Source organism: Desarmillaria tabescens, assembly GCF_030435595.1.
Source record: "Desarmillaria tabescens strain CCBAS 213 chromosome Unknown EV420scaffold_15, whole genome shotgun sequence".
Lineage (NCBI taxonomy): Eukaryota > Fungi > Basidiomycota > Agaricomycetes > Agaricales > Physalacriaceae > Desarmillaria > Desarmillaria tabescens.
This window is the reverse complement of record NW_026848314.1, coordinates 547,399-569,091: the sequence shown is the minus strand read 5'-3', so window position 1 is coordinate 569,091 and position 21,693 is coordinate 547,399. Positions and strand designations below refer to the sequence as shown.

At 48.7% G+C, this 21,693-nt stretch overlaps 8 protein-coding genes across 8 annotated transcripts; 6 read left to right on the top strand and 2 right to left on the bottom strand.

Moving 5' to 3' along the window:
• Positions 1-124: 124 nt before the first annotated feature.
• EV420DRAFT_1539326 (Ca-transporting ATPase) lies at positions 125-3,714 on the top strand. The gene is made up of 7 exons (XM_060473042.1): positions 125-610; positions 664-1,465; positions 1,517-1,917; positions 1,968-2,811; positions 2,862-3,014; positions 3,066-3,268; positions 3,326-3,714. Exons 1-7 carry the CDS (start codon positions 194-196, stop codon positions 3,629-3,631), a joined length of 3,126 nt encoding a protein of 1,041 aa, XP_060331507.1. The 5' UTR covers positions 125-193; the 3' UTR covers positions 3,632-3,714.
• Positions 3,715-4,279: 565 nt separating this feature from the next.
• On the top strand, positions 4,280-4,946 carry EV420DRAFT_1215107 (uncharacterized protein; the record flags this gene model as incomplete). Its single annotated transcript, XM_060466393.1, has 2 exons — positions 4,280-4,324; positions 4,371-4,946. Coding segments are annotated over 2 exons (621 nt in total), but the record flags the coding sequence as incomplete, so codon positions are not given.
• A 1,833-nt stretch (positions 4,947-6,779) lies between these two features.
• EV420DRAFT_313166 (uncharacterized protein) lies at positions 6,780-7,574 on the bottom strand. The gene is made up of 2 exons (XM_060481666.1): positions 7,462-7,574; positions 6,780-7,399 (listed from the first exon to the last, which is right to left on the bottom strand). Exons 1-2 carry the CDS (start codon positions 7,490-7,492, stop codon positions 6,834-6,836), a joined length of 597 nt encoding a protein of 198 aa, XP_060331505.1. The 5' UTR covers positions 7,493-7,574; the 3' UTR covers positions 6,780-6,833.
• A 1,963-nt stretch (positions 7,575-9,537) lies between these two features.
• EV420DRAFT_313100 (uncharacterized protein) lies at positions 9,538-10,999 on the top strand. Its single transcript, XM_060481665.1, has 2 exons — positions 9,538-10,752; positions 10,803-10,999. The coding sequence occupies exons 1-2, from the start codon at positions 9,661-9,663 to the stop codon at positions 10,824-10,826; spliced, it is 1,116 nt and encodes a 371-aa protein (XP_060331504.1). The 5' UTR covers positions 9,538-9,660; the 3' UTR covers positions 10,827-10,999.
• Positions 11,000-11,052: 53 nt separating this feature from the next.
• On the top strand, positions 11,053-13,052 carry EV420DRAFT_1620441 (carboxylesterase; the record flags this gene model as incomplete). Its single annotated transcript, XM_060475575.1, has 10 exons — positions 11,053-11,179; positions 11,228-11,329; positions 11,381-11,416; positions 11,473-11,521; positions 11,568-11,645; positions 11,697-11,911; positions 11,961-12,099; positions 12,152-12,252; positions 12,299-12,739; positions 12,790-13,052. The coding sequence occupies 10 exons, from the start codon at positions 11,053-11,055 to the stop codon at positions 13,050-13,052; spliced, it is 1,551 nt and encodes a 516-aa protein (XP_060331503.1).
• Positions 13,053-14,126: 1,074 nt separating this feature from the next.
• EV420DRAFT_1539309 (PLP-dependent transferase) lies at positions 14,127-16,304 on the bottom strand. Its single transcript, XM_060473041.1, has 5 exons — positions 15,935-16,304; positions 15,603-15,882; positions 15,166-15,546; positions 14,860-15,111; positions 14,127-14,806 (listed from the first exon to the last, which is right to left on the bottom strand). Exons 1-5 carry the CDS (start codon positions 16,288-16,290, stop codon positions 14,462-14,464), a joined length of 1,614 nt encoding a protein of 537 aa, XP_060331502.1. The 5' UTR covers positions 16,291-16,304; the 3' UTR covers positions 14,127-14,461.
• Positions 16,305-17,979: 1,675 nt separating this feature from the next.
• Positions 17,980-19,063, top strand: EV420DRAFT_1620439 (protein-tyrosine phosphatase-like protein; the record flags this gene model as incomplete). The annotated part of the gene is made up of 6 exons (XM_060475574.1): positions 17,980-18,320; positions 18,374-18,404; positions 18,457-18,568; positions 18,620-18,663; positions 18,722-18,873; positions 18,928-19,063. The coding sequence occupies 6 exons, from the start codon at positions 17,980-17,982 to the stop codon at positions 19,061-19,063; spliced, it is 816 nt and encodes a 271-aa protein (XP_060331501.1).
• Positions 19,064-19,358: 295 nt separating this feature from the next.
• EV420DRAFT_312951 (uncharacterized protein) lies at positions 19,359-21,414 on the top strand. Its single transcript, XM_060481664.1, has 6 exons — positions 19,359-19,419; positions 19,479-20,640; positions 20,704-20,804; positions 20,856-21,043; positions 21,104-21,349; positions 21,405-21,414. Exons 2-5 carry the CDS (start codon positions 19,712-19,714, stop codon positions 21,173-21,175), a joined length of 1,290 nt encoding a protein of 429 aa, XP_060331500.1. The 5' UTR covers positions 19,359-19,419; positions 19,479-19,711; the 3' UTR covers positions 21,176-21,349; positions 21,405-21,414.
• Positions 21,415-21,693: the final 279 nt, after the last annotated feature.

Genomic DNA, 21,693 nt, shown 5'->3' with positions numbered 1-21,693 from the left:
GATGTCGGTGCATCAGCAGATCCGCTTGCTCGAATGTCAATTGCGGCGCAGTCGTCGCGTCGCTACAGGTCGCTACTGGAGCAGGTGGTCGCCTAGAGGATGGATGTTTGCATTGAATGGCGCCGGGCAACAAACACGTGGAGGTCGCAGCAATTAAAATAAATAATAATTTGTTTCCGACCTCTCATCTGGGATGGGCTACGAACGAAAACGCTCAGGCCCTTTCCTTCCCCAGGCCGTATCCTCGAGCTCGTCGTCTTTCTCTCGCCGTGGTCGTTCTCCTCAGCGGTCGCCCTCTCCCCCAGCATCTACTTATTTTCCATTACTAGCTTCAGATCCAGACAATGCACGACTGCAGCCTGTCCCCGATGCTGAGGCACACTTTTCCTACAGTACTACCCTTCGGAGGCATCATCTGGAGGGGTCTGTCACGACACCGTCCGAGCTGGCATCGGCGGTGAATGCAGAAGCATCGAGTCTCTGGTCGCGCGCGCTCAATTGGATCACCGGACAACCACCGGACGATCACTTGGAGAGTGGGAGAGGTACACCCAGACCGGAGCCGCCGAAGAGCACGCCGTCATCGCAGTATGCACATTGTTCTGTAGAGGTGAGCATTTCTTCTACTTCGCTTGTATTGCTATACGATATCAAAAGTAACAGGATACAATATCACATTACCGGACATCCCTTACCGATGGCCTACTGAAGTCCGACATTCCCACTCTACTAGGGGCACATGGATATAACGAATTCTCTGTTGCTACGCCCGAACCTATTCTCCTCAAATTTGCTAAAACAATATACGAGAGTCCACTCATTCTCCTACTATGCGCAAGCGCAACCATAAGCGCCATAATCGGCAACGTTGACGACGCCGTCAGTATCACCGTCGCCGTCCTCATCGTACTCACCGTCGGCTTCGTGCAAGAACAGCGCTCAGAGAAGAGTCTCGAGGCATTGAACAAGCTCGTTCCCCATCACTGTCATGTCATTCGCGAGCGGGAAACACTGCATGTTCTAGCCAACGAACTTGTTCCTGGTGACATTGTCACTTTTTCTACGGGAGATCGGATTCCAGCGGATTTGCGTGTGGTTTCGTGCGTGGACGTGGAGATTGACGAGAGCAGTCTGACAGGTGAAACAGTGGCGCGTCAGAAAAGCACGGAGACGTGTGTAGGACCCGTTCCCGCCGCACTGGCAGATAGAACATGTATCGCGTACATGGGGACGTTGGTTAGGAATGGTCGTGGGGTGGGCGTTGTTATTGCGACGGGAACAAATACAGAGTTCGGCTCGATCTTTACCATGATGCAAGATGTAGAGGAAAAGCGGTCGCCGCTGCAGTTGAGCATGGACGAGCTCGCGCAGAAACTTTCGATGATTTCTTTTGGTGTGATTGGTCTTATATGCTTGATTGGTGTGCTTCAGAAGAGGTCGTGGCTGGACATGTTCACCATTGGAGGTATGCTGATGTCTTTTACATGTTTGCGGCCGTCTGAATAGTTTCTTGCAGTTTCTCTTGCCGTCGCTGCTATTCCCGAAGGTCTTCCAATCGTAACTACGGTCACTTTGGCACTCGGTGTTCAGCGGATGGCGCATCGAAAAGCCATTGTCAAGAAGCTCCATTCTGTTGAAGCCCTAGGATCAGTGTCGGTCATATGTTCCGACAAGACGGGTACTCTGACGAAGAACGAGCAAACGGTCATTGAGGCTTACTCGGTTGACGAGGTCATTCAACTGGATAATGAAGCTTCCCCTCCACTACCTCCAGCTGTTCGTATGGCTATCGATATCGGTGCACTGTGTAATAATGCCTCTTTGAGCCGGAACGATGACGGGAGTTTCGTTGGGCAGTCTACTGATGTTGCATTGCTGAATGTACTCTACCAAGTCGGACTACCTGACCGGAGAACAGTGAGTTATTTCTTTCTCTGCACCGTAGTGCTCGGTCTCATGCCTTGCAGACCTTCCAACGTCTCTCAGAAAAGCCGTTCAACTCTGAACATAAATACATGGCAGTCAGTGGCATTCATCAAGACGCGTCATCGTCCGGGAGGGAAATGTGCTATCTCAAGGGCTCGATTGACGCAGTCCTTGATCGATGCAAGTTTTACTATGTCAACGATGAGTCGACACCTGCGTTGGACCAGAAGGCGCGGAACGTTATCCTGGGTAAAGCCAAGGCAACTGCATCTAGAGGTCTACGAGTCGTGGCGATGGCATATGGGTATGGCAACGTTGACTTGACCACTTCGGCAGCTGTGAATGGCATCATTATGCTCCCCTCAGCTCCCCCGACTCGCACATCATCTCCCGCCCCAGGATCATCAAATATGGTCTTTGCAGGTTTCCAAGCGATGCTTGACCCTCCACGGAAAGGTGTCAGCGACTCGATTGCACTTCTACAAGCGGGTGGTGTCCAGGTGGTGATGATCACAGGCGACGCGGAGGAGACTGCACTCTCAATAGCACGCAAGCTGGGTCTGAAAGTCAGTTCTGATGGGAGCGGGTGTCTGACGGGCGCTGCTATCGATAGGATGAGCAAGGAGATGTTGATGGAGAGGGTAGGATATGTGAGCGTCTTTGCAAGGACGACGCCCAGACATAAGATGGCGATTGTCGAGGCTTTCCAGGCGAGAGGGAAGATCGTGGCAATGACGGGTGATGGGGTCAACGATGCGCCTGCGTTGAAAATGGCGGATATCGGTGTTTCGATGGGGAAGAGCGGGACTGATGTAGCAAAGGAGGCGGCGGATGTGATATTGGTGGATGATAACTTCAGTACGATCTTGCCTGCTGTTGAGGAGGGTGAGTAGCTTCTTTCTTCGTGGTTTGTTCCTTCTGACCGGTGCACACAGGCAAGTCAATATTCCATAATATACAAAACTTCCTTTCGTTCCAGCTGAGCACGGCTGCGGCCGCGCTGATGCTAATCACGCTCAGTACCATGTTAGGGCTGAGCAATCCATTAAATGCTATGCAAATACTATTTATCAATATTCTCATGGATGGTGAGCTTCTACCTATGATGCTGTAGAAGACGGTGGTTCATTTCTTCTTAGGTCCCCCCAGTCAGAGTCTGGGTGTTGACCCGGTGGATCCTGCTGTGATGCGACGACCTCCCCGGAAAAAAGACGCATCGATTATAACGAAACCCGTCCTGTATCGTGTCCTCTTTTCGGCTTCGATGATTGTGTTTGGAACGTTGTTCGTGTATATCTTTGCTCTCGAGGATGACAAGATGTCCAGAAGGGAACAGACGATGGTAAAGTGTATCTTCTCCTTAAGCATATATAGGACTCACGAGACCTTTTTTTCGTAGACATTTACGGCTTTCGTCTTTCTGGACCTTGTTTCGGCGATCCAAAACCGCGGTCTGGGATGCGGGCTAACACACAACAAGATGTTGCTGACGACAGTCAGCGTGTCAGCGATATCGCAGATAGGACTTGTATACGTCCCCGTCATGCAGTCGATATTCCAGACAGAGGGGCTGAGGATGGGAGATCTAGGCGTCATACTAGGGCTAGCAGGCACGAGTATGTGCTTGCATGAATGTAGACGAAGGTGGGAGAGGAAAGGAATTGAAGAGAGTGAGAGGTGGGGTAGAGTTGGGGAGATGGTTTAGCGAAAAATATATAACGGGACGGTTTTTGGTTTACATCTGTACAGGATAGAGATAATTTATCTGATACTTCTAATCATTGCGAGGCGAAACGATGTTTAGTCCACGAGTCCAACCACGTGGAAGAATCGCGTGTTCGACGCGCGTGAACCTGTCGTGGTTTACCTCTTCTCTCTTGCCACCACTTTCAACATCGACAACCATGGTAGACAACCACTATCAAGCAGATTCAGCGCTATTTCCTTCTGATGAACCCGACGACAACCAGCAGGCTCCGATTTCAAGCGCTAGCCATGCTAGAGCTTCTGCTGGTAGCGCAGCCGCGACTCCGCCAGGATATCGGCGTCCCATTGCTCGACCTTCTATCACAACTCCAGGATCTCGAGATTTCCATATGGATTGGAGTTCACGACCAACAACGCCCCGAACGTTCGGATACACTCCAGACAGACCGTCACAAGCCTTGCCCTCTGCTACTGGTGAGATTCTCGTCTTGCGCTGCCTTTCGAATTTCAGAATGAGAACTTGTCTTTATTCATAGACTTCGACACGCTTGGAAACAGCTATTCTGAGCCGCCGCGTGCTGGCGTCGATGCAAAGTCTAAACTCTGGGAGTATTATAACAACGAGGCTCGCGTGGCGGATAAAGATATGCTGAGGCGCTGGCAGGACGACATGGCGACGCTACTCATCTTCGTACGTTACTCCAAAACACATCATTTCTTATGCTCATTTTGTCCAGGCCGGCTTGTTTTCTGGTGGTGTCCTCACCGTCTTCCTCATCGAGTTCTACACGACTCTTCAGCCCGACTACGAGGAAATCTCGATCCGGCAGCAGCGGCTGATCTCGGTCAACCTTCAGGCTCTGCTCAACACAACTACAGGCGCTCCGGCGTACCCCATTTTTGACACGACTGATGCACTATCGGATTTCCATGTTCCACGGTCTGCCTTATGGACACAGGGCTTATGGTTCTCGGCTCTAGTCTGCGGTATATCAGTAGCATTACTAGCTTGGCTCGTGAAGTCATGGCTCCTCGACTACGTGAAGGGCATGAATAGCGGGAATACTTATGATCGTGCACATCGCCGGCAACATAGACATGATGCTCTTCTGAGTTGGCATGTGCCGGCAATCATTGCCTCCCTCCCGGCTCTCATGCATCTGACTGTCATGTTATTCTTGATTGGCCTCGTCATTCTCATGTGGCAGCTAAATCGTGCTATTGGGTACATCATGCTAAGCATGGTCATTCTCTTAGCCTGCATATATGCGGGATCAACTCTGCTGCCTCTATTTTGGCCATCATGTCCATATAGAAATGTGGTCTTGCTACTTCTGTTGGAGATGCTAGCACCATCTGCTCAAAAGCTGGTCAAGGCTGTCATTGGCCTATGCTTGAAGCTTGCTGACTGGGCTCGAAAGCATTCTTTTACTATTCCTCAGACCATTGATACATGGTTACTGTGTCAAAGAAGTTATCTATATGATCATGGTCAAGATGAGCAGAAATACATCCAGCTTAGTGATTCAGTATTGACATGGAAATGTGTTATTTGGCTGCTCAAATACTCCCAGGATATGACAGTCACAGATATATGTCTTCGTTCAATAACTGGACTGAAATTTCAGCCAGAAATGATTGATTCTCTACTTAAAGTAGATGTACTTAATCTGCTGTTTTCTCAGATTAATACTACACTTCCTTCAACTGATGATGATTTCTGGAAAACACTCATTCCTGCTCCAGTTGGATATCTGTCATCTCAATATACAACATCTATATTGTGTCTGTGGCAATTTGTTTCATTACAGAATAAAATATCTCTCTCTTCAATTACAGAAATTACTCAAAGTCAACAGTATGCTCCTTTGTATGGAAACTGGTTATTTTTGTGGAGGAAACTGAGAGAAAAGTATTCCTTCTCTGAACTACCAAATCATAACTATGACACTCAGAATCTCATCATTATTGTCTGCACAGAATGTCTGCACTATCATCTGCATCCTGATAACTATCTTGCTATACATGAGATGCAACTTTTGGAAAGAAATCCTCTTTTAGATCTTGAAGATCTCCTAGAAAAGCACCTTGTAGAAATATCAAGTTCAGACATTTATTTCAAGCAAGGGCTAAATCCTTTTACTCTTGAAATGATTCTTGAAACACTCTGTTACTCAATCTCAAAAGTTGATTACCATCAGCTCATTTTTCAAAGAAAGACATTGCCTTTGTTATTCAAGTTAATAAGCATGCTTAGGAAGGAAGATAGATATCTCTTCAACTCACTTGCATTATGCTTTACAGTACTTGCAACTGATGACTGTAGCATAAAGAGAGAGCTACTGCTAGAATATCATACAATGAAGAAGAATCATTCAGAGTCTCTTAGCTGGAATTCTTATATCAAGATTATCTCATCTGTCAAAAGCATACTATGGAGACACCCAAGATTGCAGAATGAAGAAGCTAAGGATGATCTCTTACAGCTGGTTCTACAGCTTTATAAGTTTGTCTCAAGAACAGGTACAAGTGAGGTTGCAACAGAAGATGCTTTGATTGAGCTACCTGCTCCTTATATTGATGCTTTGCTACTTCATATTCACCAACACCAGCAGGAATGTTGGTCTCCAGATTGGCTCATTGACTTCTTAGTCAAAGTCTATTTGATTGATATCTTAACCCAGAGTGGCAAAGAAAGAATTCTGGATATATTTGGAGTTCTTATTGCAGATGATTGGTCTGATGAAGTACATGTTAGAGTTTGCATGAAGATCTTTCTATTCCTGAAAGAACAAGTGCAAACCCAGGAAAATACAATCAAGATCTGTGAAATGTTTGAAAGAAAACTATCTGATACCTTGTCCCAAAAGGATAGGCGACTGCTGAAGGCCTTCATACAATGCAAAATGGTTGATGTGGTCAGTGCAATCCTGCATGGCCCTGAGTTAAACAAGATACGTAGAAATTGGCTTGGATTTGTGGAGTTGTGGATGTTTGATAAGCAAGAGTTTACCTATACAGATACTGAACTGCTTGCATATCAAGTACTATACAAAGCCTGCCAAGAGCAGGGTATGGTAGTTAGAAAGTAGTCACTCATGTAGTGCAGTCAATGAATTGATGAATAATAGCTGATCCTCTGCTGAGTAAGTAGTCAGATTGTGCGACTGGCAACCACATGGAATAAACTGATTTACTAACTAGTCCCCGTGGACCGGCGCGGTGAGCACCACATATAGGTCGGGTGAAAGAGGCATATTTCGCTCCTCGATATATTTAGCATCCCGCAACAAACCCATAAATTGGGTACTACCCAACAACCAATCGAGCAGCTGTAATCCGAAATTCTCTTCAGAGACGGATCCTCGCCTCGCACCGTTCGCCTCCACAATCAATGCCCGATATTGGGAAGATACCCTGTCGAGTTCGACAGAATTGAGGCCGACTTGAAAATATAAGAAAAGTTCGGAAAGAACATCACCAACGGTGACGCCTACGTTCGGATCTTTCGAGCGAAGATCCAGTATCCACGGGAACGAAGGCGAGATGACATTGAAAATCGACATACGCGGAGAACTAGCAGGTTCATAGCGAAATGATTCAAACGGCTCCTCGACACCGTCACGAACACGCTTGGCAGTAGATGGGTGGAACATCATGTTCCAAATAATATGATCACTACCGGACGACGGTCCAGAAAAAACCGGATTCAGAATCGGAAGAATTTTTAGGCTGGAAACGACGCGAGGCTCGAGGACAGGACCGTCTATGGAGAGTAATGGGTACTCAATTAGATCGAACGCGAGATAACTTGAGAAATTAACGCACATCCAGCTCCGACAGCCCATTTGCTGAACATAACAGTCTCGATCTCCGGGCATTCTTCCTCTTTTCCTGTCGGACGTGTGAGTGGTGGTATTAGATCTGGACGGTGACCGACTGCGGGATGTGATAAGGACCGTCGTCGCGCAGGTTGTGGGTCTGAGAGGCTTAAAGCTCGCTGAGAACGAAGTTGTTGCGTAGTCACATCCTCCGGCAGAAGCACATGACGACTGGGGACTTGTCCACGCTGAGGTATACGGGAATGATGGGTAGGCAGCGAATCAGCTGTAGCCGGCCTTGGAGTCGGAGAGTAGGAGTCTGGAATTGGACGGACGGCCCGTCACTGCGACGCGAACCACCATCCCTCGACCTAAGTATTGGACGTGAAGGATGTACATTCGGATCGCGGTGACGCGGTGAATGGTTTGCATCCATTGAAGAGAAATGTTTCTAGGCAAAGATCAGTACTGGATGAGGATCTATGCGGTCGATACTCACCAAGAACAATCAAACTGATATACAAAGAATTACAGCGGAATCATGAAGGAAGATTAGCATCGAGAGCTGGCAGTGCTTGTACACCAAAGAGCCAAAGCCAATGGGTGTTGAAGGCTATCATGGGCGCGATCAAGATGGCGGGACAAAGTTACCACAACAAAGCTCGTCTCTTCCCGTTATATCATCACCATCGTTCATCCACTCTCCCATGTTCTTTTCCTTCACATTCATGATCAATGGTGGACCTATATCTTTCAGAGCAAAGGATTGTCACTGACCTTAGGCCTCAGCTTGCAGTTTCGAGCGCCTACGACACTTATTGAAAATGAAGTTATTGTCTTGACGCAAGGATGAAATTACCGTCCGACGAACTCTATCCTGAGAATTGCCCTTATTCGGACAGCATACGACATATCTGGGTTATTGACTGCGAAGTGGCCTATGCGGGAATGCCGATGCATAGACTAGACCCTTTCTGCAAACTCCGGCGTCTGCCATTTTCGCCTCGTTCCTGAACGGATTCATGTTCCAAGGACAGAGCTGGCATGGTCTTATCCTTAGAGAGCCATTATCGTTGGTTTCCCAATGATTCGATTGGAGTGTGAAGGAAATACAGTGTAGACGCGCCTTATCGCGCGAATCTGTTCTGTCGCGACCCCTCTTCCGCGCATAAATCATCCCTTATTGGTATAAATCTGCGTAAGCCTTCGGCATGTATCTATTTTCATCCCCGTCCGCCTACCACAAGCCTGAAACAACTCTCGTGGACCGCGTTTCAATGGGATCCGAGCCGTCTATTAGATCGGTGTCAACTGGAGTAGCTTGTTGGAGTCTCCGTGTAATTTTTTCACCCAGATCGAATGAGATCTCGGACTTGACGCACAGATTCTCTATCAAACGAATGGCAGAATTTGCAAGCCAAGCATACGAGAATCACCCTTGATGTTGCAGATCGTTAGCACCTAGGGTATCGCTGCAGTAATTTCTTTGCGATGGGAAACGTTCTCTCACGTTGCCGGATGCAACCGGCGAAACGGGTGGAGTTGCCATGGATTTTGCATTCGGCTTTCCGCGATGCACATTCCAAATTTAATCTCCTTCTTTCCAAACCATCACCATAGCCCACGCCGTTTTCTATCACTGTGCCTTTCGACGAGTATACGAGTTGCTATGTCTGGAAGGTGCTGTTTATGATGCCACATGACACTAGTAGAGAAGGGTGTGTGGCGCCAGGTTAGGAATCAGGATGGACATCACAGAACTGTTTCACTCTACTGCTCAAATGTTTAGGACTGATGGATCCCTTGATGACCCTGCCTTTAATGACAATGCTACAGCCAGACCACAGCACCTTGCCTTGCCTTGAACCATGGACATTGTATCCACCACCCGCGAAGTTATCGACCTTGTCGCCCTCGTCATCGACAAATGTATCGAGTATGGAGAGGCAGACAGTGTCATCAAGGCAACCAGGACCCGCTTGGACGGTGTACAGGTGCGAGCAGAGCTCTTCCAAGAGTTTTTGAAGCTCTCCGAGTCGACAATGCTTCTGCGAAGGAAGCAGGTGCTTCAGCGTTCACTCGAAAAGGTTTCGGATTTGTTGCGCGAATTGATGAGCAGGCTCCCTCCTTCGCCAAAGGTATCCACCAAGATTGCTTGGGTGGGCTGGGGCAAGCGACGTGTTGAGGGCCTATTGGGGAACTAAAGATGTGGGATGAGGAGGTGCAGGGCATCGTCTTCGCACTGGATATCGTGTCCAAACTCAGAGACGACGATAAACTCTACAAACGGCTCTTCGACACAGGTGAACGAACCCTAACAACAGCATGGGCCCTTAGCAAGCGAATATTCTCATCAGACAAAGAGATACCCTCCCTTGCCCATCCACTATCATCGATCTCCATCCAAGGAACGTTCTCCTCTCTGACCCCCGCTTCATCGCTGCATTCAACACCCGCCCAGCCTATGTCGAATCCCACTACATCGAACACGACGGCAAGGAGAACTCCCAGAAAGACTCTCTCGCACGAATGGCCGCCGTGTTTCACTCCCCCGAAATCACCTCTATGCACCTCCTTTCATGCGTGGGTCTCGCAGAGGACTACGACTTTGATCGATGTTTCCTTGTCTACGAACTCCCACCCACGTTCACCTGTGCACTCCCACATCCCCACCCTCGCTTACGTCCTTGACAAACAAATACGCATATCCCTCGACGACCGATTCCGCATCGCCGTCGAGCTCGCCACCGCCGTATTCGAAATCCATGCCGCAGGGTGGGTGCACAAGTGCATACGGAGCGACAACATCCTCGTCGACGTCGACGAGCGGCGAGGACCCAAGGTGGATGCCAAAGTCGGCTCTACGTACCTCGTCGGGTTCGAAGCCGCTCGACCCCAGATTGCTGGATCTGATCGTCATCCGGAGATGGATCCGATCAAGAGGAAGTACCATCATCCTGAGAGACAGGGCGGGAGAGATACGCTAGTGGAGAAGTTTGACATACGGCATGATATGTACAGTCTTGGGGCTGTACTCATTGAATTGGGGTATCGTAAGACGCTCCAGAGTATCTTTGGGCCATCTTCGTCTGTGGGGGAAGAGAACATCCAGAAGGATCATGAACGGTTGGTGGGGTATGCGAAGCGGTTGGGAGATAAGATGAGCGTCAAGTATGTGAATGCTGTCTTGACGTGTTTGGTAAACGGTACCAAGCCTGGTAAGACGACGGATAGTCTACGTGAAGAGTTTTATGATGGAGTGTTGAGGCCATTGAAGGAGATACAAGACGGGTTCAGGGTAAGTCGGTCATTTGTGCTCTGGTTGCTAGTGTTTTGACAAATTTGAAGGGTCGACCAGATGTAATTGTCTGATGCTGATGCAGACTCTGTTAAAAATAGATGATCTTGCAATATATTCCTTACGTGGGGAAGATAAGCGCCCGGGCCTATACCTACTGACTGAAGTGTCCGTGTCCTCGCTCGTGCTTCGATGTTCTCAGGTCACCGGCAATTGGAAGACGGCCGCGGCCTATGCTTACATTTGCAATACTTCTCCCGAGATATGTGAGAACCAATCTATCTTTCATATCTCTACACTATGTCGTCGATCCCCAACAAACATCTACACGATGAACTCGCTACTAACACCGAGAGAATTACAGTTACAACCAGGTTCGGAAATGTCACTGGCGGAAGAGCAAGCAATGGTGCTGCTGTATGGTTAGGTATGTTCATATTCATCTCAAGCTACCACTAAGCCAACTCCTCTACAGAAGTGCCTTTCGCGTTACCACCTACACGGTTTGCCGATCCCGTTCCCTTACCCGACGGATGGAAATACGAGGAAGGAAAGGAATACCTAACAGAGTCAAACTGTGAGGTACACCACCTTTGCTGGTCCCAACGAAACTGACCTAGTCAAACAGTCGCAGCGCAACCTACGAACAACGGACAGCGCGGAGGTATGTGTCAGCACTGATGTATTTATGCTGGTGGTTAAATCTGGTGAATCACCCAGATACTCCCCAGGAAGACGTAGTGGGCTTCGGAAATCCCACGGAGGACCCGTTAGTATCCACAACAGTGTTTTTGATAACTTCTCATTACAAACAGTCTTTTCGTGACCATCGCAGCACCACCTTCTTTTCCCGAAAGACGCGGATTCCCAGTCAAAGTCTTCGTTCACGGAGGGTACGTCCGATTTGGTACGTCTGTTTTGCATCTCCCTCTCACGATCCTCAGATTCCTACAATTCGGTTCCCCGCATGGCTTGAAAAGCCAAAACCAGTTCATCTCCGCCGAACGCTCCGAGGTTTGGGTTAACATGGGATATCGAGTTTCTGCGTTTGGGTTCTTAGCGTGTGAAGCTCCTGGTGTCAACTTGAAAGGAAATTATGGCTTCAAAGACCAATGGGTCGCGATCCTGTGGGTCAAAGACAATATCGAGGCGTTCGGAGGTAGGGTTCCGTTCGTGTGCTTTGAGTCTTGAGGCTTAGTGAATGTTAGGAAACCCAAACGACATCCAGATTTCAGGCCTCTCTGCAGGGGCGCACTCCGTGCATCAAATCCTTCACTACGCTTCCCATCTTCCCAAAGGAGTCAACGCGCCATTCCATTCCGCTATCCTTCAATCCAACGCCATCATGTATGAGCTCGTCTTCTGCGTACCTCAAAAACTATTGACATCGTGAATATAGCGCAACCCCCAAGACCCCAGCCGAACTACGACCCCAATTTGACGCGCTGTGCCGTGCGCTAGGTCTCGACCCTAGAGACCCGGACATTCTGAAAACACTTCGTGACCCGTCCAAGGTCTCCGCCTGAGCAGATATGCCATGTCATAGAAACAGACGTTGTCGGCACGGAATTCGGCACGTTCCGTGGATGTGTCGATAACGACTGGATGCTCTCGACGCCCGACACGATGGAATGGCAGCGTTCCGGTGGATTTGCCGCCGCATTGAAGGAGAAGGGTGTCAAATGTGTCGTTGTGGGAGAGACGAGAGAGGAGTGGTACCTCTACTCGATCGCGCATCCTGTGAAGACTTTGGTTGACGTCCAGAAGAATCTCGAGCGATATTACGATAAAGCCATAGTGGAGGATATTTTGCATATGTATCCCCCACCTGAGAAGGAGGAAGAGATACAGAAGTATTATGGGGACATCTTCAGTGACTGGCAGGTTTATTTGCCCGTGAGGATTCTGGCGAAAGATTTATTGAATGCTGGGTATCCTGCGTTGAGGTACCAGATCCTGTGGGTACCGGAGCAATGCAAGAATACTGGTATGCTTTGCTATGATCGTTCGCCCCCATTGCTGATCTGTTTTGTACAGGTTATGTTACCCACGGTGTTGACAGGGTTTATTGGGCGTTTCGCCTCCCGATGTTGTACGCAGAAAAAGACGTTGCGATCGCGAGGAAATGGCTGGAAACCGTATTTAGCGAGATCAATATGCTGCAGGACGAAGGAAAGAGCTCACGCGGACCCAGGGAAGTGTTGGCTCTGAAAGAGGATAAGACGATAGGATGGATCGAGGATGCAGTCTGGGAAGAGAAGATGCGGCTGTGTAAGATTTTGCCTGAGAGGAGTTCATAGTACCCAATACATCTTCATTCTGTTTTTTCCGCTGATTGTAGGCCTCTAATGGCAAGCTTATTACTGTGGTGGTCTGATTCACTGACACCCACTTGGCCCGACTCACGCCAGAATCGCAGGTATTAATATCATGAAGATATTTACACCTTCTACACATCTAAGTTTGCGCTTTGATATCTGGCGTTCTTGATTGCTTCTTGACCTTGACCGACACCTCGTGTTTGCTTTTTGTCTTGCCCGCTTTTCTTATTCGGTCGCTCTGGGTAATGATCTGTACAACCTGTCCGGGAGTTGCCAAGCCACCAGTATCCAAATCCTCTTCTTGGCCGCCAAGGTCTTTCATACGCTTTCAAAGTTGTCATAGTCGGGTGGAAGTGTCCTTCGCATTTCCCCTACTCAGCGAAAAGCTCTCAAATGCAGAAAGAAATAACTCAGAATAATCTTGTACATCTTTAGTCTCAAATTCCCCCTCCTCCAAATCTCCAACAAGAGTAGCATCATCCCCGAGCCATTCATCTCCCTTCTTTCTCTTCATCACAGTCTTCAAATTGGTGACTTTCCTACCAGCCAGCTTTCCATCCTCGACCGTCTTCTTCCCCGCCTCCTCAGCTCCAAACCACTAAACCAGGACAAGTATCCCAGCAAAATATACGGGGAGCTCTAACAGGAGTCGGGTGGAACTCTTATGTCGATTAGCATTTCCACAAGGCATGAACATTTGTAGGTGACGGTGGTGGTCGTGACCGGTTCGTTCGGTTCTCCGCTGCTCGCTGTCACGGTACCGGTACACTTAAGCGCAGCATATTGAATCTTGATAGGTGATTGATGCCCGCTATGTGCCTCATACTTACGAGGAACGCTTATACGATCCCCGTGCCGAGCGGTGACCGGTGAAGACTTGGAACTTTAAAATCCCGAAAGCATCCCGGAGGGGGAACTGATCATGATCCACAACTTGCTCAACAATTCAGAACCAGAACCAAGAACCAAGAAGTGACGAGACCGGGAACACTGTAGTAGCACGCAAGGTGTCAGCTCGAGTGTCCAGATAGGCTTCGAAACGTCAACTGAACCGACAGAACCTTGAAAGTAATCTTGAACGAAAAACCCCCCAACTCTTACACGTTCCCAAATATAGGCTTCATATCCTCGAGGCCGTCGTCATTGATCCGCTTGATGATGGCCGCGTACTATATTCAACGTTAAAAACACATACAAGTACAGCAAAGAAAAACGTCGAAAGAAATATAAACATACAACTGAAAGAACAAACAAAAATGAGATGCAATATGTACATGTCCTTGAGATGATGAATGAATGAACGAAAAAAAAAACAAACGTTTCAATAAAATACCCATAGTATAATCCCGATCCGTTCCACTGTGATTAACATACATTCTGTCCGCCATTCAGATAGCCTGGCCAATCATGTCGCCCGAGGCCTCCGTCCACTGACTCCACATGACCTCTCGTGTCCGTTCATTCGACATCAGCGTCGCGAAACGGATGACTTGCCACGCATCGTAGAAGTTGCTCGCCAGTCCAAAGCTTATCCGCACAACCCCAAGCTCTTTCCCCATGAAATCCTCGAAATCCTTACGAGTTACTCCAGCGTATAGTTGTTTCATCTCGTCTTGGATGTTGAGGATCGCGGCCGCCCCACCAGGGTTACACATACACCCTGTACGGAGGGATATATTATGCTGAGAAGCAGCATGCTCGACGAAGGAGTTGGGAATCATTTCGCCTGACGGCTGTGGGGGCTACTGGGTTAGGGAATCTATAGACAGGCTAGTGTGAAACTCACGGATAAGAAAACCAAAGAAATGATCGAGCCAGTGTCGGCTTGCTCGCCTACTGAGCGAAGCCGTTTTGAAGGTGTTCGTGATAGAATACAAACGACGGGTGTCCCAGTTGTGTCGTGGCGCAGTCGTGTAAGTGAGGAGATAACATAATGTAGGAGCGTTGTAAGTCGCAGAGGAAGAAAAGGAAGATAAGCGGAAAGAAATCGTAGGCCGTCTGTTATCGCAGGTAATGTTAGATAGTTAATCGTTCCGTCCTGCGATATAGATCTCAAAAGTCATGAAACGTGAATAACGGATATCGCACCAACCTCAAATTGTTCATGAGCGCTATGCGATCGTGTGACGATGCTCCCAGGCACCTGAACGACGTCGACAGTTCCTCCAGCGAACCAAGGACGTTTCAGCTGTGCCAGGAACGACTTTTTGACAACAAGCGCTCCGACACCCGTCGGGAAGCCAAACATTTTGTAAAAGGAAATTGCCATCGCGTCAACCGGCGTATCCTCGAGGGACACCACCGATGTCGGCGCCAGAGCAGCGGCGTCAAGGATCGTATTATATCCTAATGAGGATGCATATTCAATAAGAGAAAGGGAGGATTTAGAATTCGTGATGTTGGATTGTCCGGTTAGTGCGAATAAACTTGGGGAAAGATCTTTGTGTCGAGGGTGATTGCGGAGAAGGATGTTCTATGGGGTTTAGCGTCAGATACAAGTTCAGAATAGTGCATATATCGAGTTTCTACCTTTGCTAGAGCCGGATCTATCCCCCCATGAGGCAGACAAGGGATGTAGCATACCCTGGATCCGCGTCCGGTTGCAAATTCGCGTATGCCATGCACGCTATTATGTGAATCGGCAGACAGAACATAGGCACTGCCTCCAGAGAATGGGAAGGATTCGCCGACAAGTTTCAGGGCACCAGTAGCATTTGTCGTAAAGATGACTGTGTACTCGGGAGGCGCTCGAAAGAATGAAAGAACCGCTGCTCTGGCTTCGTCTGCACATTTTAGGGATAGCTTGGAGCTGTAAATAATAAATTGGACAACGTAAGGGACAATCCAGGGTTAGGGCGAACCTGTTGCTGACTGAATGGGTATTTCCGAGGACGCTGCGGTGCAAAAAGTCGGTATGGACGCGTATAAGGCTCTCTGGATATATGGCGCCGCCCATATAGTCGACATAAGTCTCACCGGTCGTCTCTAGTCGCGTAAAGTCGGTACGGCGGAGAGTGTCGAGTATCCAGGTAAGCCGATATTCTGCTGACAAATGGGGAATATGAAACAGAAGCAATAACGGCGAACGTACCCGGGAATTCTCGTAGAAAGTCAGTGTACGCCACTGCAGCATCGTCGGGTACAATGTCTCTTGGGGGAAGATACGAGAGACGCCTATATACACAGGTGCCCTCAGTTGGCCGTCGCGTATCTTCATTATCGCGGTATTGAGATTTCTCGTTTACAAGGAGAAATTCGGAAGTTTCCCTGGATGGTACGGAAGCGAGAGTGGAAGAACTGGCTGTCGCGCAGGCGAGGTGGGAGAATATGGTAGACTGTTTCCGGCGAACGGAACGGGGAACAGGCTGAGACTGGGAATGGCCCATGCTAGTTGTCAGAGCCGGGGGTTGGTTGCACAAAGGGGAGGCAGGCACTTTATATGCCTGATGTTCGGCGGTATCCGATGATAAGTACACGGCTAGATCTGGTACATGCGTGGGTGGCAGTGAGGGCGCTCCGCCAACGTTAAGCAAACGGGAATTTGTAGGAAACAAGAAAGAAAAAGAGAAGGCAGCCCAGCGAAGTGATCGCCCTGTCAAACAAGACGAAACAACCTCCCAACGCCGTTCGATGCGTCCACCGCCAAGTATCGCTGCAAATATTCGTTTCCTTATTCTTCATCTTCAATCAGCTCCCCCAAGGCACCCGTGTCTCCTTCCCTGCATTCCGCTTATCTATTGTCGTGTCAGCTTGGTCCCGAACGGACATGCACTAGCACGTTCATTATGCTCGATCAGACCTGTCGGAGCCGTGTCACGGACCCACGGATACCAACTGCCATTTTCAGCATGTCCACGTTGTGATGGACAATCCCCCTCCAGAAAAACAGACAAGAAGCACCGATAATTTTGATATCAATTCGATAGATCCTGTCGCACTGCCTTCGGTCTGGTGTAGACCGAGGACGCGAGAGCTGTACTCTCAGGTCCTCTGGAATCTGGACTGACAGCCGAAACGTATCCCGATCCATGACCAGCGGGACTGAGTCCGGAGACGGAACAATCTATGTGTTTTCATCAAAACAAGTTGGGTATTCCGAATTGTTGAAAGGACGTGTCATATAAAAACAAATCGTGTCCTCGAGTAGCGCTGAGATGTCCAGAGCGAAGCGCGAGACCATTACGGCTACGAGACCACAAGGAGTCGAAACCACAAAGGGTTAGAATTTTTGATAGTACAATCAACTCAGCTATGCCATTCTCCGATAGTCCAGGTTGCTGGGTAATGACAGGGCCTTTCTGTAAAAAAAACTAAGATATAACAAGAACTTTGACTTTTCTCCGAAGCTATGAAACGAGGCACCGATACAAGCAAAGCTTTTGACATCTGCTGAAACTAAATCAAAAATGAGCCTGGGATAAATGTCATTCTTAGGGCAAACCTACTTGGAGAGTATAAGCACGGCGACGTGGAGCATCTATCTACCGAGTCACAGGTACAATCTCAATGGCCCTATAAGCCTATCCGATGATCACCGCAATTCATTTCGTCCCAGCGAGCCCAAGGCATAAAAGGCTAGGTTCAGAGCATATCCCCGTACAAGTCCTCTAGCGCCCCAGAAGCGCAATCATTGTTGGCAAAAAAACTGCGCCATTCACAAAGGCATTAACGGAGAAAGACACAAAGCTGGATAGTAAAAGCCGGGGGTACATGGGGTATTAGTAGCAGGAAAACTAGTCTCGGCGTTAGCCGAATCCTCCAAGGCCGTTACAGCGGGACCCTAACACGAGCAAAGCGTCTCGGTCCGAAAATTCCGGGATGACTCAATTGACGAAGTCGCCAATAATGCACTCTTCAACGAACACACTACAACGCGTTGACATACATTCATTCAGATACCATTTAAATGACTTTACCAATACCTTCGGATGCATCTATCCTTTCCTTACCGCCTTTCATTCAAGTCCAGGGTGTGATAAACATCCGTATGGTTGGAGGATACAAAACCGCGACGCCTTCGACAATAGTTAAACCTGGGACTGTATTCAGATGCGGAGAACTATCATACTTAACGGAGAATGGCAAACAACAGCTGATCTCGCATGGAATCCGCCGCATCTTCGATCTTCGCTCAGATACAGAGATATCGTCCTACAGCACAGCTACTCCTGATATCGAGGGAGTCGCATCTGTCCGTGTAGCAATAAGCGAGGAGAATACCTTCGATCCTACGAACCTTGCTCTACGGTGAGCCTCCGGCTCCATAGTTTTACCGTTCAATGCTGACTCGGACCGAAAAGTCTACAAGCCTTCGACAGAGATGAAATTCAAGTACGTTTACCTCACCCTTGCTTATAGATTCCTCTCTCTTCAATTCGTCCAGACATTTTTAGAAGTATACGAAGAGATCTTGACCATCGCCGGTCCGGCCTTTAATGCGATCTTGCGACATTTAATCGACAAACCGGAGGAACCGATTCTGGTGCACTGTACAGGTTCGGGATGCCTGTGATTATCGTCTAGTGGTGGCATCTGACCTCGTGCAGCTGGTAAAGATCGAACGGGGCTGGTATGCGCGGTGCTTTTAATGGTTAGTGGTTAGTCTAGTCCTCATTCTGGGGGGTTACTGACCGTATGGATCTTGGCAGATCCTTGGAGTTGATGATCAGGATATCGTAAACGATTATGCTCTCACGACGCATGGTCTCGAGCCTGCTATTCCGATGTTTACCGCGCGACTGGAAAGAAATCCGGTGTTCCGCAGTAATTTTGAAGGGGCGGTCAAGATGGGCAGTTCGAGGTCGGTTCGTCCTCGTTCCAGTGGGAGTGGATCTCTGATTATTTTTGCCTATAGGCCAGAGACAATGGTTGCGACCCTCCAGATGATACGGGAGAAGTTTGGTGGTGCGGAAGGATATATCAAAGCATATACCAGTCTAGGTGACGAGGATATAGAGATCTTGCGTCAAAGACTTCTCGTCGCCGCGTAGTTCATTAGAGGCGCAGTGTTATATAACAGGTCGCGGTAAAACTTTTGGAGTACTTGCCTAAAAAGTCAGCTCCGAGTGGCGCTAACCGTGGGAAAGTCGGGATCGACGGCGCGAAAGCGATCGCTACGAGACTCTTCCAACGTCCACCACCACTACGTTTACCATTTGCTCTGTCTCTGGCCGATCTTGGTGTCAAATTTCTCACCTGTTTTCTGTTTCATTTCACCTCCCCGTATTAACCGACGCTGTTGCCTTTGGAGTGCCCAGTAGCTTTTGGTGGATTCTGGAAGACGGTCGTCATCGACGTGTCCGACACGGAGGATTGTCGCCGGGGGATTGGAATACGAGCATACATAGTGCGCGTAACTTATATCTTGTTCTTTCTTGTGTGTATTGCTGATCTGGTTGGAATCAGGACCGAGCATTTGGAAAACAAACGATATTCCAGTGCGCTGCCAAGACGGCTAGCAGCGAGCAAGCTCTGAATATCGACAACAGACTCTAATTTATTGCATGGCATATCGCCCCAGTCTCACATGTCTGAGGCATCGTCTCCCCTTTCGCCTTGGCATCGCCTCGTCCATGTCTCATTCACCTCATTTATAACCCCACGCCCAAGACAACGAATGCCGTGCATACCTCTCCACCATGGCCACCACCTCCACCCCAGTCTCCAATGCGTCTGAGGAAACAAAGCCTGAATATCACCGTCTTCCTTCAAAGTTCTCCTTGACGCCTGGGAGGGAAAATGCACCGCTACTATCACCCATGATAGAGCGGCCCGACAGGCCACTCTTTCCAGCCGATGTAGGATTTCAAGGACGGAGGTTCTCAAACTACTCTCCATCTTCTAGTTCTGGAGGCTCCACCGACTCTTGTGGGTCCACAGACGGGGTAACCGAAATATCGATGTTGCCCAGTATGCCATACACGGAGGAATCATCTCTTTCTTCTCATGCGCCTACCCCGTCTGTGTCTACGAAGAACTTCATCTCTTCGCCTTTGAACCCTACGACTTTTCACTCCTTCGCTCGATCACACACGCTTTCGGAGTTGAATAGGATACCATCGGAGGATATCAGAGCTATATGCAACCCGTCCAACACGTCGCTTCGAAGCTCCATGATTCTGTACAGACTCGCAGATGAAGCGCCTCCCACTCGTCGATTCCACCCCCACAGGAAATCCATCCTGTCCACATCTGGAGACTCCGTCCTGTCCCTGTCTTCCGATTCTAAATATCCTTCTGCACCTGCGGGCGCCCGTGATCGCGGGCTCGTGGCTTATGCCTTTGACCCGTTGGCGGAGGATCTTATAGTCGACGATGAAAAGGACGAAACGCTCAATGATGCAAAGATGGACCGTCTGTCTCCACGCGGCATGGCCAACGTCGCGGCGCTCATCTGCTTGCTCTTGGCCATTATTTCACTATTTGTGGTTTACCCTGTAGTGTCGTTCTATAAACACAGTCATAAAAACCGGATCATTGCAGAGAATCCCTTTATCAACTCGACGGGTCAGGCCGAAGACACCATTCCAACAAGCCGGCACGGAGTGAGGAGTCAGAGCCCGTTTTCGTGAGAATCTCTTTTTCTACATAAACGTTTTGCACTCTCATTCGAACCTAGCCTTGTTTCGAGTCATGAAATTCCGCTTGGCCACGGTATGGCTGATTATCCTGGGGAGTACACTCTCATCTTCAAAGATGAGTTCGATAGGGACAATCGTCCTCTTATAAACGGTCTGTCTTTCAGCCATTGCTCCGATCCTCGGCTTCTGACGTGCCGTTCAGGAAATGATCCTGTGTGGCAGGCAACAGTCTATGCGAAAACATTTTTCGCGAGGATTTACAAAAATCATCTTGTCCTCGATGGGTCAGCGGGCGCAGTCCGTCTTCATAGACCTGTCTGTATCAAGCCAGGCGGGTATCTGGAGATTTCGTACAGGTCTCCAGATGACCGTGAAATAAAGAAGTTTGCTGTAAGTTTCTTCCAACTGCTCTTTGAGCCTTATCGTAAACACCTACCTACCTTTGTTTAGTGGTATGCCGAATCAGAAGTCGCTTCATGGTTGGGTCTGACCATCGATCTAGGTGAGTCGCATCGATACTAGTGTGGCGGGAGCGCAGTTCACGTCGTATAACAGGAGGAGGTGACAGGAGGAGTAAAGAACAAGCGGTTTGGATCGAATATGTGAAGGTTTATGAACGCTCCGGCACTTCATTCTCCGGTGCTTGTTTTGAAACGTCACCCACGAACAACGTGTTATTCTCTCCATATGCTTACCGTAGGTCATAATCAGCGCCCGAGTAGTCAATTAGGCTGACGAATTCGCGATCTAGTTCTCTGGTGACCGGACAATTTGTCGTACTTGTGTTCACGGCGTACACGCTCGTTTGTATCTTTTGTTGTTGTATTATAACTCGGTGTATGTTACCCATATCTTTCGTGGAATTGGATGGTGTGTTCCCCTCTTTCAATGTGGAATCAAAAGGCGATGACCGGCGTCTTAGACTGAGGCCTGGCGAGATATGCATTTGGATCGATCGACACGTTCTAAAAAAAAACCCTCAACTGCTTCATAATAATGAAAGATTATTGTGTCGGCCCCCGGTTGAGCTTTTCTTGGAA